Source organism: Sylvia atricapilla, chromosome 7 (genome assembly GCF_009819655.1).
Source record: "Sylvia atricapilla isolate bSylAtr1 chromosome 7, bSylAtr1.pri, whole genome shotgun sequence".
In the NCBI taxonomy this organism is placed as follows: domain Eukaryota; kingdom Metazoa; phylum Chordata; class Aves; order Passeriformes; family Sylviidae; genus Sylvia; species Sylvia atricapilla.
Genome location: NC_089146.1, coordinates 22,358,708 through 22,374,260, shown reverse-complemented (window position 1 = coordinate 22,374,260; position 15,553 = coordinate 22,358,708). Strand labels below are relative to the sequence as shown.

Sequence of the window (15,553 nt, the reverse complement as noted above, 5' to 3'; positions counted from 1 at the left end):
CATTTTAGAGAGTTCTCAGCCTGTACTCCTCATAATTAATCTGTGAACCAGTGAAAAGTAGGAACAGATAGTAAGCTGAACAGTCAAAATTTGTTTATGTATGTGCTGAGGTACTCTTTTCTGGAATATCAGTGTTTGAAGCAATGTTAAACAAATTCTGGGAAGAAAGCTTATTCTTAACCAACATTTCTGTGCAGCTTACTTTTATCTTCCATAGGTTTATGCATTTTTCTAACAGAGCTTGATTGCACTTTTGGTTTCATAATTGCATTCTACTTTTCAGTTTTTCTGTTTTCTCATAGAATTCTGGATTTGCTTTCAAAGTTTTATGAGTCTATTCTCTTCAGCTGGTCTACTTTTATTTTTCTGTTTTCCTGTAAAGGATTCTGTACAGAATTGTGAATATTCTTTTGGTAAGATACAGCTGCAAGAGAAGGACAAAGTGATCCAGGAGTAACACAACAGTTTTTCCTCTGTTTTGTCAGGATCAGCTCATCCTTTCTAAAATCAATCTCAAACATGTTTTAGCTGCTCCTGTTGAGACTTGTGTTTCTATTGCATCACTGGTTTTAATAAGTACGAGGAGAATGGCTGTACCAGCGCAGCCCAGTGGTACAAGCACTGGCTCACTCCAGTCAGTCAAAGTCCTTTGCTAATGAGCCAAGGACATTTTGCAGCTGCTATTAGCTAATTAATATTTTCTAGTCTTTGGAAGTAGCTTTTGAAAGATACTGAATTTTGTTTAGCTGGTCTCTGCATTCATCAGTTGACAGAGCAACTGAACAACAGGTGATCTTAAGTATTTCTGCACTCCTCTGTAGTTTGTATTCAGAAAGTCTTTCTGTTTATGGGAAAGTAAAAAACATGACTTTGGGTGTCCTGTGAGTTGTTTGCATGGTTATGACTAATTTTAATGCTTTTGAATTCTTGCAGACCAAATTCTTTTGTGATCATCACAGCCAATCGTGTGATTCACTGCAACAGCGACACTCCTGAGGAAATGCATCACTGGATCTCCTTGCTGCAGAAACCCAAAGGCGAATCCAAGGTTGATGGCCAGGAATTCCTTGTGAGAGGTGAAAGGAAATACATTCAGTTATATGTGAAACTCATCTTCTGCTTATAATCTGACAGAGAGATTTGATTGTTGCTGACTCAGTCTAGGGTTTAGCTGCTCCCCAAGAAGTGTCATTCTCTGCCACCCTCTGCCTTCATGCCTGCTGCTTGCCATGTCACATGTGTACTAGCCCTGACTCTTACTTAATTCCCTGCCAGGTGGAAAAAAAAATAAAGTGCTTCATGTATTTAATTTTCTGATGGTAGTTCTAGCCTATTTAAATGTGTCCAGCAAATGCCACCAGGGAATAGGAAGGAGCATGGCTGCTGATGAGGAGCAGCTGGCTTAGATGGACTATAACATGACACTGGGGCTTTTGTTGGCAGCTCAGTTCCTTCTGACACCTGTCATGTAGAGAGGGAGGGAGATAGATGTTTGTGAGATTGTTGCTGTCCTCAGCTAAACTAACTAACCTGATAATGGTAGATGTAGTGAGGTGAGAAAAGTTCTCTGAGGTTGAGCAGAAGATTTAAATTACATCTTTATTCAGAGCTTAGTGGAAGATGGCTGAGCATGAGTAGGGATCACACATACATTGTAAAATACTCACACATTTGTCTTAAATATTTTTAAATGTTCTCTATATTGTGAACTTACTCACATGGGCTTAAATGTACGAAGACACTCCTGATACAGTCTGTGGAAAGCAAGTGCACGAGCAAATTGCCTTGCATCCTGCAGAAATGTCTACGGAGGAATAAAGGTCCAGGAGTGGTCATGGCAAGGCAGAAGGACAGGAAGAAAAAGGTCACCAAAATGTAGCAAAAGCCTTCAACTCTAGCCTTAAAAATTTCAAGGAGATTGAATGAAAAAAGGAAACTATAAGACAACAGTTTGAGTACCTTAACATTGAAATTCTTACTTGCAAGGCAACAGTTCCTTTTATCTGGTACTGTTCATTAGTCAGAGAGAAAAAGGAATGATCTTTTGCAGATTATGCTCTGCTCTTCATAATAAAGATGTCTCTGTGACAGCAGAGTAGTCACAAAGGTGTATGTTCAGGAAGATCTATCTCTGTCTTTTATTTCTGTGGAGCTTTTAGTTCAGTCCCACATTTTTTGAACATTGTGCCTTTGTGGGTGGACATTGCTTTTTTACACCTCTGAGTAGAAAATTATCTTTTTGACAGCTTTAGCAATGCAGGCTATATTTTTTTTCTGCTGAAGTATTGAATTTTCTTAATATTTGTTTTCCTTTATTTTGTGACAAGTCTAAAATGACAGCAAAATTATTTCCCGACCACGGGAGCAAGAGATGCACGTAATGACATGTTTGTGTTTCTGTGCTAGGCTGGCTTCATAAGGAGGTTCAGAGCAGCAACAAGATGTCCTCTCTGAAGATGAAGAAGCGCTGGTTTGTTCTGACAAACACTGCCCTGGACTACTACAAGTCATCCGAGCGCACGGCTGCCAAGCTGGGGACGCTCGTGCTCAACAGCCTCTGCTCCGTGGTGCAGCCTGACGAGAGGGTCTTCAAAGACACAGGTGAGAGGGAAAATGTGGTAAAGAGCAGACTTCAGGTGTGCAGTTCCTAAAAAGGGGATGGTGCAGGACTGTAGTGGCGGGTCATGTTGAGAAGGCAGTCTTGATGTCATCTGAGGCTTTGTGTCTGGCTGCGAACATCTCTGCCCATGGAAACTGTGAGAGATTTGCAAAGTGACTGCAAGTGCCTCACACCTGATGGAGATACACAGTGCTCATGTTTCTCACTGAGTAGGGTCACTGCTTATCTCAGTGTTCCCCAAGCAGGGTAGCAGGTTCCTGTAGCTGACACTAATTATTGGTACATGCCCAGAACTGTCACTTTGTAGCATGACCTATATTTGTCTCTGGGGTCAGTTAACCTCTTAAGTAGCAGCCATCCCATACACTGTAAGGGATGTACAGTGCATGTGGTATGGCATCACTCAACTTGATAGAAACAAAAGATGACAAAGGCCTGTGTTTGCTTTCTGCGCAACATGCCAGATTTCTGGGAAGGCAGGATCTGGCATGATCCTCTACTATTTGCCTTAGGAGTCTGGAAGGGAATCCAGGTTATCCCATAAAGGGTGAATCCCTTATACAGAGATTGTGAACCTTAGAAAAAGGCTTGAAAAACTGGACATTTGAGTACTGGAGTTGTTTGGAATACCGTTTAGAAGGGCTGGAAGCTGGAAGTATTTAGTAAAGTGAGATGACAGGAAATTTATTCTGCTCATTCACAAGAAAATGTCCACATTTTTAGTATCAACAGATGTCTAGGGCTGCCTTTGGCAGCTAGAATTGCCATCACCTTGACACATTCTCTCAGGTTGTCAAACACATATTTTTAAAACTTCTGAGAGTTGATTTGGCAATTTGACTGGATGCTGTGTATAGAGTGGTCATTTTCCAAGTGATTAACAGGACAGTAGTCCAAATGCTGTCTGTGAAATTGAGCTGCCTGGTTGGCAGACAAGTAGTCAGGTTACGCTGCAAGATACTTGCATCTTGGAAAACTGCCTTGGTACCAAACTCTGGACTGGGACTTTCCTATTGATAAGTCTGTTTTGGGAATGGGGATGCTATTGTCTACCTAGTGGATTTTAACCAGGCACACCATATGTTGCTATGAAAGCAGCAAGGGTTTTTCACCAGCTACAAGCTACAGGCAAGAAGACAATCAATGATTTCTTAATAATGAAGTCCAACCATTAGCCTAACATTGTCAAGTCCACTACTAAGCCATGTCCCTAAGGGCCACATCTGCACATTTTTAGATGCCTCCAGGGATGGTGATTCAACCACTTTTCTGGATAGTCTTTTGACAGCCTTTTCCTCTTGTCCTATCACTTTTTACTTGGCAGAAAGGACAGACCCCACCTAGTTACATCCTCCTTTCAGGTAGTTGTAGATAAATAAGGTCCTCCTTGAGGCTCATTTTCTTCAAGCTGAGCATCCTCAGCTCCCTCAGCCATGCCTCACAGGACTTGTGCTCCAGACCTTCCCCAGCTCCACTGCTCTCCTTTGACACCCGAGATGATCTGCTCCATAACTTTCCCCAGTATCAAGGCTGGACTGACGGATCTATAATTCTCCAGATTCGCCTTCTGGCCCATTTTTAGGTGAATGTCACATTTGCTGACCTCTAGTCAACTACTTACCATGGGAGCCAGTTTCACCTTCCAGCTTTGTCTCCACCTTTGTTTCTGCACAGGCTACTGGAACATCATAGTCCACGGGCGGAAGCACTCGTACCGACTGTACACGAAGCTGCTGAATGAAGCCATGCGCTGGGCCTCTGCCATTCAGGGTGTCATTGACACCAAAGTTCCCATAGAAACACCTACACAGCAGCTCATTCGTGACATCAGGGTAGGTGGCATCCTGCTAATTCCCATGTGAGTTGGGAGCAGCCAGACCACCACTGGCCTAACCCAGTCATTGCTGAGAGTGTGGCAAAAAATGGGGTTGCTGTCTTAAGGGGAAAATTAAAAAGAGTGAAAAAAGAAACTTATGCAACTGTGCAACAAAAAACCAAATATTGTGTGAATTTTATTTTGTAAACTGATCTGCATAAGTCTAGACTATGACTCTGTGCAATTAAAAATTGCATGCAGGATTACACCATCAAGTATTTGCAAATCTCTGCTGCATCCATTCCACTCTTAAGCATCCTCCAGACACAAATACAAAAAATCCATTCCTATCAGTCATCTGACTTTGATGTACCCTGAAGTTCTCTTGATACCTTAGGCTTGTATGGTTAAATATCAGAGTAAAGGGTGGAAAGACAATATGCTTCAAAGTAGCAGAAATTGTACCACAGGAGTAATTTTTGAGGAGAAACTTGCTAGAAACTTTGGCAAATAAACCTAGAATCTGTTAAGAAGACACACCAAAGCAAATTTCGGAAGAAATGTTTTTGTGATGAACTTTAAACTTGATGTAATTAGATAGTTCATATTTAGGAAGAATGAGCTGAGAGTGATTGTAGAGAATCTTGGAGAAGTTCAGTTCGGGGTTCAAGGCTATGGAACATTATGTATTCTTAGGGAAGGAGTCTAGGACAAAATGCAGAGCACTGTGATCCAGTGTGTATGGCAGGGACAAGCCCAGATTTTGAACACCCAGGAGCATTCTGGTTGTTCATTCTGCAAACACATATAGCACAACCAGACAAGTTGAGAACAGGCTCATTATTACACACTGAAAATGGTTGATCTGTGGTCAGAAAGTCTATTAACCATGTCCTGTTGAAAGCTTGAAGGACATAGGAGAGAGGGATCATGCCATATGTAGTGCACAAGCCACGCTTGAGGGCAAGATGCTTTGTCTGGTGACCTGTGGGATGATGCAGCATGACTATTCTTGTGTTTAATTTTCAGAAATAATGTGCAGGGTAGTTTTTAGATACAGATTATGCTTTGATCACTTTGTTCCCCTAGGCGCCTCCAGAAATTTAGACAAAGGTGGTTGAGCTTGAACCTAAATGTAAGGGCATCCTGCAAAGGGCTGTGCCTATTTGAGAATAATTATTTTTTCTTTCTTTTCCAGGAAAACAGCACAAACTTGGAAGTAGTGGAACAGACATATAGGAGGAACCCAATCTTGAGATACACCCAGCACCCCTTGCATTCCCCACTGCTCCCACTACCATATGGAGATGTCAGTGTCAACTGTAAGTATTTTACCCAAGTGACAGAACCCACTCACATTTTAAGGGTCTGTGAGGAGCCTGAGCACCACAAAATGGGCCTGTAAGCTCTCTCTATGCAGGTGAAGTCTATTTGGGGCAGTGTAGCCCACAGGGTTCAGGGAGGGAACAGTCCTTTTCTCTCTCCCTTTCTTCTCTGGAGTCTGTTCCTTGTCCACTGCCTCTTACCATGGGAACACTGAAACTTAAAAGTAAATGGAGGTAGATATTTTTATCATCCATCCATGCTGGACATGCAGCCTGTCACTCTTCAGCCACAGCTGGGTTGTGAGTGGAAATACTACAACAGGAGTACATCATGCAGCTGGCAGTGGGGTAGTATTTCTACAGAAGCTGCTGTAAAACTAGACTAAATTACTACCTTTTTTCAAATGTGTCAGAAGTATGAATGAGCTAGAGTGATGGGCCACCAGAAAACTGAAGTGATTTGCTGATGATTACAGACTTTTTGACATACTGAAACTGAAAGCTGGTGAGGAACTGTAGAAGAATGTCTCATGTGGAGTGACTGAGCCAGAGAATCTTTTAAGAAATTAATTTAAGTCAAAGCAATGTATATGGGAAAAACAGTCTGCCACACAGGTAGTGATCTAGCTTTGCTTAGGAAAGTGAACATCAATTTACATAGCTTTATGAAAATGTCAATTCTAGTGGTGAGTAGAGAAACAAAGCAGCTAATGTAAGGTTTTGAAAGTTTCAAAAAGGAAAAATAAAGTCTTTATGCAGCTGTATATATATCATGCACCTGCATCTTGAGTACAGGATGCAGTTTTGCCTTCTACATCTCATCAAAGATGTAGGAGATGAAAAAACCTACCCAAAGATGATCAAAGGCACAGAAGAACTTGCCTACAATTAAGTGACTAAATCGAGAACAGGATTTTTTCAGCCTCAAAATGAAGTTTTTAGGGCTGGAAGACTGTCATGGAGAAAGTGAAATAATACAAGGTCTGTCACAATACAACGATCCAATTGCAGGGCAGATTAAAAGCACAGAAAAAATAAATTGTGAAATAAAGAAAAATACAGAGCAAGCACACTGTGGAACTTACTTTTTAGAGCTGTGTCTTTGTATACAGTTAATACATGGCCACTGGAGAAGCAGTGGCTGTACAGGATATTCAGAAGGACCTAAAGTCTGAGACATGTGCAAAGCAGAATGCAAGCCTGCATCTGAATGGTATCACATGTGTCTGAGCAGTTCAAAAAGCAGACATTTGGGTGCTCAAGAAACTCAAGTTTTGGTCTAAGCTTTTCAAATCTAAAAAATAGGTATAAGTTGCATTTGTGGTACAGCAATTCACTTAAATTCTATGTTAGCCCAGGGTCAAAGCTAATATAGGCACAACACAGATTTTGGAATTACACAAGCCAGGCTTTAGTGGCAGCATTCCAGTACCTTGATTGCAGACACTGAAGTCTGAACTAGATTTCAGTGCTCATTTCCCTTAAAAACATTACTCTGCTTTTCTGCACAGTGTATCCAAAACCAGTTTGGCAGTGGTGACACATCAGATGCTGGAAAATACAAGTCCAAAACTAACTGCATTTGAACATTTAGAGAGGAAGCATTAATGAACTTAAAGTATAAATTGAAGTTCAGGATACGAGCTAATGCTCAGGTTTCCGTTCTTCCATGACAGATGAGTGCAGTTGATTGTAGTGCTGCTGGGCTGGTAGAAAGCTCACCTCTTGTCACCTTTGTGATTGTTCCCCAGTGCAACAAGAGAAGGGTTACAGCAGCTTACAGGATGAAGCAGTGAAGATCTTTAACTCCCTTCAGGAAATCGAGACAGTGTCTGACCCCATACCCATTATCCAAGGCATCCTGCAGACCTGCCATGATTTAAAGCCTCTCCGTGATGAAGTGTACTGTCAGCTCATCAAGCAAACCAACCACATGCCACATCCCAACAGTACTGGGAACCTGCACCACTGGCAGCTCATGACCTGTATGAGCTGCACTTTCCTGCCCAGCAGAGGGATCCTGCGCTACCTCAAGTTCCACCTCCGAAGGTAAATGTCTCTTTTGTTTGCAGCTTGTTTCCTTTTACTCTGCTCATCTTCCACTGCCTGTTGTAGTTCCCTGTCTTACCCTCTTGCTGTGCAAACATCTTCCTGTGGTGTCCAGCCTCCTACCTTTGCCCAGTTCTTACCACCAGCTGTTCTGTGTATTCAGACTCCCCGCCTTGCCACCCATCTGTTGTGTCAAAAGGATGTGGAATTAATATAAGTTAACCCAAACAGAATACTATGAGACTGTGTTGCAGTGGATTTACAGCTGATGACCTGCTGCTTACTAATGTACATATAAACATTATCAACCTGCAGGAAATGTGAGGACTGTACTTTCATACTCATGGAAGTATGTGCTACCTTGCAGCTGGCACAGACAAAAAGCATACTGTGAAGAAGAAGAGATACTGTAAATCCAATTTATAATTTTTCAAGATTCGCTTAACTAAGTGCATAATGCTTGCAATTAGTATTTTTAATCTGTTTTAACCTCCTATTTTCATGATCTAAATAATTGATATTTCTTCTCAAATGATCTCCAGCATCTAATGCAGCTTTACAAAGCAGTCTGCACTGGGCCTGATCTGCAGCTGTGTAACTTTGCTCCATTTCTAATGATGAGAAAAATCAATGAAATCTTTTGGATTGCTTCCAAGCTAGAAAAGAGTGAGATGAGATTTGTGTCAATATACACCAAATAGCTACATCCATGGCCTGGGTCTAAGAGATGCAGAAAATCCATGTAGCCATTTTATTGTTTTATCACTGAATTTGCAGATAATGTTATAGTTAGACCTGCTGGTCTTGGAGGGAAAAGAACTGTATACAGGCATCTGCTTTCTATCTTAGTTCTCAACAAAAACAAAACCAAACCAAATAAAAATATTAAGAATAAATGAAAAAAGTTTACGTTTGATTTCCCAGTTTTTATTCTCAGTTTTGTAAATTGAGATTGTCAGTCATGCTGTCTTCAGCTGTCACTAAACTGAAACTTTGAACTGCGTATTTCATACATTGCTGAGAAATGCCAGTGAAGTGACTTCAAAATGACTAGTAAAAGCAGATTGTATGGTTTAGGAAATAAGCTTGGTTTTTGTGTGGTTGCATTTGACATTAGCACCTCTACCAAACTCTTCATTTGCAGTTGTCTAATTTTTGGAGTAATGTGTTGTTCACTGTGTGATGGTTTTGTTGGTTTTTTGTTTGGTTTTTGTTTTTGTTTTTTTTTTTTTTTTTTTTTTGTGTTTTTTTTTTTTGGTTTTTTTTTGCTTCTCTCTACAATTAGGGTAAAAGATCTCTTTCCAGACTCAGAAATAGACAGGTATGCACAGTTCATAAGTGATTCCCTGAAGAGAACAAAGACGAGGGAGTTTGTGCCCTCCCAGGAGGAAATACAGGCTCTTCTCACCCGTGAGGAAATGACCACGACAGTGTATTGCCATGGTGGTGGCTCCTGCAAAATAACCATCAACTCCCACACCAGTGCTGGAGAGGTAATGTATTAGTAGGATGAAGCATGTGTGAGCACATCTCTGTCTGGAGAGTGGGTCTGTTGAAGGGACACTCTGTTTCCCTTCATTTCCAATTCCCTTTTTTAAAATTTTATTCTATTTTATTTTATTACAATTCTTTTGCTAATCTTTGGGCAAAGTTCAGCCTATTTTACAAGGTCAGTTCCCAGGTTGTAAAGTATCACTTGAAAATTATGTTGCAAAATCTGAACACTTCTGGTGTTCTGACCTTTGTCTGAAACTTGCTAAACACAGTTTTCTGGACAAGGAGAGATTCCAGTTCATAATGGAATCCTTCTGAGAGGGATATTCTACCAGTAACTTAATCATTAGAAGGTCAGAAGTCATGTCTGTGAAAACATTAGTGCTGAACAGAGCAAAAAGTGGAATTGTTACTAGAGGAACTGAGAGTGTCATCGTGACATCTGAAGGCATTATGTGCCTATATCTTGTGCAGAATTCCAATTCCCCCATCCTCAAAAGGGTAATGAAGACTGGAAAGATTCAGAGAAGAAAAGGATGATCAAATACATGTAATGACTTCATTGCAGGGAATGATCTTTTAGGGTTAGAATTCTTTAACCAGAAAACACGGTAATTAAGGGAGAAATGTGATGGGGATGTATAAAATGATAGGTATCCTGAAGAGGTACTGATTCTTCGTAGTGAAAGGGAAGGGATGCCTACTCTGTGGTGTCTGATTTTGCAGGTGGTTGAAAAGCTGATCCGAGGGCTGGCAATGGAGGACAGCCGGAATATGTTTGCACTCTTTGAACATAACCAGCAGGTTGACCGTGCCGTGGAGAGTCGGGTGATTGTGGCTGATATCTTGGCCAAGTTTGAGAGGTAAAAGAATGTTTGATGAAACCTTTAATTTCTAGTTGGATGTAACACTGGATTTCAGAATCCAGGGTTACCTTCAGATTGTGATTTGCACTGTGGATATTCCAGTACCATGGTACTTCTCCTTACTGTTTTTTTCCCTTCTCATTCTCTTTTATATTTTACAGACTTGCTGGCTCTGAAGAAGAAGAGGAGGAAGGACAGTGGCAATTGTATTTTAAGCTTTATTGCTTCTTGGATATTGAGAATGTTCCCAAAGATGGTGTGGAATTTGCCTTCATGTTTGAGCAGGTAAGCTAACTCTGGGAGAATTACTTGGTTTCCAGGGTGGCGAAAGCACACTAGAGGATACAGAAAACTGGTTTACCTTTCATTAGAAGTGGGAACACTGGTTGTAGCTGAAGAATTTAGTGTGTTGGATTTTTGCCTGGAATCTACTAAGCAGATAGACTGTAACGTTTTCTAAGGAAGATGAGTATTAGAACAAAAGCAAGAAAAATTAGCAAAGGCTTTAAAAAATTAAACACTAATGATAATTAATTTTTTTTTGAAACTTGGTCTTTAATTTTAGAAGGTAGAGAAATTTGCATAATGATTCAAGGGAATCATTAAAGGCAGCTGCTTGCAGAACATAAATGTAAAGGAAAATGGAAAATCTACCTGTGTGCAAGAACAGCCCAAGGTAACATCCTTGGGGTGTTACCAGAACTAACTATGAAATGTCTTTGGACAGTTTCTTCTGATTAACAGAGAGGCACTAGAAGAGTACTGCAGACAAAGGAAAGGAGAATGTAGTTGACAATATTAATCTGCTGAGTAATCTGTTATTTTTTTTAAGTCACTCTACTCCATAGCACAGTGATGCTGGCAAGATTAGAGATCACACGGGTATGAAAGAGCTTTGTAGCTGGGATGTAAAACTAAACTGGAGCACCCAGCTGTGTGATTTGTCACAGGTGTATTAGTTCTGATAAACACTGACCTTGCCTCAGAAAATCATAGCTGTAGGAAATTACTGAATCTGTGTTAATGGCAGAGTCATGAAGACTGAAGCTCGCTGATAGTCAAATGGATGGCATGTACATCACTCAGATGGTGGTTTCTTTCTTGAAATGAACACCAAGCATTGTTAGCTAGAGAATGTCTAGAAAACAGTCAGGAGCACATGGTGCTCTGTGGAACCTCAGTTGTATCAAACTCCCTGTTGACAAGGCTTTCAGTCTACACAGCTTTAACTGGCAAAGAGCAGTAAGAGTAGGTGTTACCCAGACATTAGATGGATGTGCAAAAAGCCTCATTAATAGATTTCACAGAAAAACAGGCAAAGGGGAGCAAGAAGATTGGTGGAGACGTCAGGTGAAGGAGGAAGAGGTGGGAGGTGCTTTTGTGTAATGAAACTGAGGTTGAGAATCTTGAATTTATTATATATATTACTCTGGTGTTGAATATAATCTTCACACAGGAGCTGTAGCTGGTACAACACAAAACCAAACTTCGTCAATTCTGGTCTCTCCCATCTGTTGCAGACCTTAATGGTCCTCATTGTAGGACTTTGTTTACAGGATAGGAGCCCCTCAAAGATCTCTGTCTTGTTCAGGCTTGCAGAGAGGGGTATTCCCCCTCATATCAACCACTTACATACTTTGACATATTTATTACAATGTCTGCTCTGACCTCCTGAATTATGTCTATCCTTGTGGGATCAGAAGATGCAACTGGAATCTGTACATGGACCTAGATGTGAATAAAGTGTACTTTTGCTTTCTAATGAGTTTGAGGGACTTTTTGTTTGTAGGCTCATGAAAGCCTCATAGCTGGCCATTTTCCTGGGCCGGAGGACACTCTGCAACGTCTGGCAGCTCTGCGGCTGCAGTATCTTCATGGAGATTATTCCAAAATAAGCTGGACCCTTGATGGAATTTACCCAGTTAACAGGCTGAAATCCAAAATACTGCACTCAACAAAGAGCAGCAGCAGTACCAGTCACACCCTGGAGAGGAGACGGACCAGCTTCCTTGAAGGGACATTGAAGCGTAGCTTCAAAACCGGGTCTGTGAAGAAGCAGAAGGTAGAAGAGGAGCAGATGATGGAGATGTGGGTTAAGGAAGAGCTTTCAGCTGCTCGGGCAAGCATAGCACAGAAATGGACCAAGCTGCAGGGGCTCTCTCAGCATCAGGCCATGGTGAAATACATGTCCATTGTAAAGGAGTGGCCAGGTTATGGGTCAACTCTCTTTGATGTTGAGGTGAGTGATTAATAAACTCCTAAAACCACAGCTGAGGAGAGGTATCGGTCAGGAGAACAGATGGATGTGTGTGTGACAGAAGGGAATTTTGGGAACTGGATACATTTTGCCTTAGTAATCTCAGAGAAAGCCTGCAGTATCGCAATACCCAAGAGTTACGGCACACAGAGCATAGAGCAAGCAAGGCAGGGCATCCTGTTAAATGGAGACAAGGGATTCCCACTTTCTTAGAGTAATGGTGGAATGAGGGAGGAGAGAAAGTGGTGAAAAGTGAAAGTGCTAGTGAAAGTCAGAGTCAAACAAAGCTCTAGTGTTCTTGCCAGCAAAAAGTGCAGTCCTGTTCTGCAACAACAGAAACTGCACAGACTGGGGCATGTACAGCATTGTGCTTAGCCTGCTAGAGTAGCAGGCCACAGTTCAGTTCTGTCAGTTTTGCTGCTTCCTGGGTGGATCACCATGGGAAGTTGCTTGCACTTGGTGTATTATCTATAAGTAAGAAGTGGAATATTGACTTGCTGCATCACTTTAAAATCAGATGAGAGCTGTTCCCCTTTACAATTATTTATTACTCAACTAGTATTTGACTCCGCTGTGTCACCTGAACGGTTGCAGCAGAAGTGCCTCCAACATAGATTGTGCAAGTACCCTGGTTTGTTCATTGAATTGAAATGTCCTATGAGAGCTAGAAACAGAGGGCTTTTTCTTGAATTGAAAATTATTTGATCCTCCACTGCATTTTTGCCAAAGGTCATGTTTCTCTTTCTGCAGTGCAAGGAGGGTGGATTCCCCAATGATCTCTGGCTCGGTGTCAGCACAGAGAATGTGTCTGTCTACAAACGAGGGGATCCTAAACCACTAGAAACTTTCCAGTATGAGCACATTGTTTTCTTTGGAGCACCACAGCCCAACACCTTCAAAATCACAGTGGATGAGAGAGAAATGTTCTTTGAAACTTCCCAGGTATGTGAAAGCACACAACCACTTCAATTAAGCTTCAGGGAATGGACAGGTTTCTGTGCAAGAACTCTTGACTAATGGAATACACAGCCGAGAGGAAAGATGAAGGGAGCTTAATCCTAAAGGGCATGGTACTTGAATACAGGAATACAGCGATGAACAAAAAAAAAAAGGCTGCTTAGGAAGTGAAGGAGGTTGATTGCCATTCCAGTGCATCAAGAGGTTCCAGTTCTGGGTGCTCTTCAGTTTGTGCAGTTTTTCTTCATTCCTTTCCAGTAGAGGAATGGGGAGTTTCACAAACTTAAAAAATAAAAGATTTAATAGAATGGAAGTTGCTGTTCTTTCAACTAAAAATATTTTAAAGTATTGCTACAGCAGAGCACAAAGTTGTCAAGCCTTTCTCTTCTTTACTGTCATATTCATGTTTAGTATTAACATGCCAAATTTATTGTGTCATGACTTTGGAGAAGGGAAATCTCTTTCAGAAAAATATCCTGTCTGCCTCAGTGCACTGAGGTTTTCAGAGTGCTGATGCTGTGTTCCTGTGTTCTCTCCCCAGGTGGGTGAGATAATAAAGATCATGAAAGCCTACATCAACATGATCGTGAAGAAACGTTGCAGTGTCAAATCAGCCACCAGTGTGGACAGTCATGCAAGCATCTGGACTAGGTGATACGGATGAAGTGACACTAGTTTAGTTATGGGTATTTGCAACTTGCCAGCACAAGTGTAGCAAAGATGTTTTTTAAGAATTCAACTGACTACTGTATTTAAAACCTGAAGTGACAGTTCTACAGTACCATAGGATTTGCACCTCTTCCCAAAGACATTAAACAGTTACAACTGTTGTTAAATACTAATGACCCCAAACTTGTTTGCTTGTTTGATGAACAATGTACCTTAAAGAAGCAAAGTCAGAAGCATCCTCCTCCTCCATGTCCTCTCTGCTGCTTTCACTATCACCTATCATACTGGCAGAAAAATGTACAAGGATCATTTCTGCAGGACAGGAGACAGACTTAAGCTTCCTTAAGAATTTTGAACATGCAGACATCTGGGATCATGTGATCACAGCTTGGTCTTCTAAAAGAATATTTGTTTTATTTATTTTGCAAACAAATCTAAAATATAAATCACTGTGGGTTTGGTTTTTTTGTTTTGTTTTGTTTTGTTTTTTCCTCTTCAGGATATACTAAAGATCTGATCTGGTCTTAAAAGGAAAAAGCCTTTGTATAATTGAAGCCAAGTGGTCCAACAGAGAGGTCAAACCCTACACGAGAGAGTACCAAACAAAGAAACAAAAACACACAAGGTGGTTGTTCACCTTCCAATAAAAGTTCACAGGTACATGACTGTAAAAAGTGGCACTTTCAGTTAAACTACTAAATACTCCAGTCTAGGAGAAAGCCTCTGGGACTAGCACCACTGAAATAGGCCATAAGGTGCCATTCTGGGCACACTTTAAGCAGCATCTCCTGCATAAAAAAAATAATCACTGCTGTTCCCCAGGAGGGGAGATGGTTTGAGTAGCATTTCCAGAAAAGCTGCTTTTCACAAACTCCCAGTTATTAGATGGAGGCTGGCAATTTATGGTGAGCAGCTTGTTTGCATTAAGATCCTCCTTTCTTTAGGGGAGATTTTAGGATTACTGGGGTCCCTGAACTTAGTTTTAAGGAAACTGTTTCCTATTGAGTGAATAGGTGCCTAGATAAATGGTTACAGGTAAGATTTTTACTTCCTCTGTACTGCAGTAAGCAAATGCCAAATCCTTCATCCACCCCAACTTTTAACAAGAACTGCTCACATCACTGAATCCCCAGATCCCTATCCAGTCTCCTCTAGGTCCTTAGTCCTCGGTAGAACTTGAAAGCAATGCTATTTTGCCAAAACAACTGCTTCTTGGAGGTTTTCATAGCTACCTGCAATTTGAAGCAGAATTTTTTTTCTTCTCCGTGAAAGATGACAGTAATCTTCAGTCTCTGACTGACAGAAAGTTAATTTAATTATTTAAAACAATATTCAATATCAGTCTCATCATAAATTAGTTGTATTAACAAACATGAAACCCGGTGGTGAGCCATTTTCCATGACCCTTTTCTAGTGTTGGGATCCTAGAATGCAAAGGCCCATTCTGTTTCTTACTGAAACTGCAGAGCTGTATGTAATGTGGGCCTTCTTCCACATTTA

At 41.0% G+C, this 15,553-nt stretch overlaps 1 protein-coding gene across 1 annotated transcript in view; it reads left to right on the top strand.

The window, feature by feature from the left end:
• The window catches only part of LOC136363562 (unconventional myosin-X-like), a 121,093-nt gene extending 106,575 nt beyond the window's left edge, over positions 1–14,518 (top strand). The window contains exons 47-57 of the mRNA XM_066322904.1: positions 934–1,076; positions 2,407–2,601; positions 4,295–4,452; positions 5,635–5,758; positions 7,513–7,810; positions 9,096–9,303; positions 10,031–10,167; positions 10,332–10,455; positions 11,960–12,409; positions 13,178–13,369; positions 13,926–14,518. Coding sequence (XP_066179001.1) covers positions 934–1,076; positions 2,407–2,601; positions 4,295–4,452; positions 5,635–5,758; positions 7,513–7,810; positions 9,096–9,303; positions 10,031–10,167; positions 10,332–10,455; positions 11,960–12,409; positions 13,178–13,369; positions 13,926–14,039 — 2,143 coding nt within the window. The 3' untranslated portion in view covers positions 14,040–14,518. The remainder of the gene's footprint in view (positions 1–933; positions 1,077–2,406; positions 2,602–4,294; positions 4,453–5,634; positions 5,759–7,512; positions 7,811–9,095; positions 9,304–10,030; positions 10,168–10,331; positions 10,456–11,959; positions 12,410–13,177; positions 13,370–13,925) is intronic.
• The last annotated feature ends 1,035 nt before the right edge of the window (positions 14,519–15,553 follow it).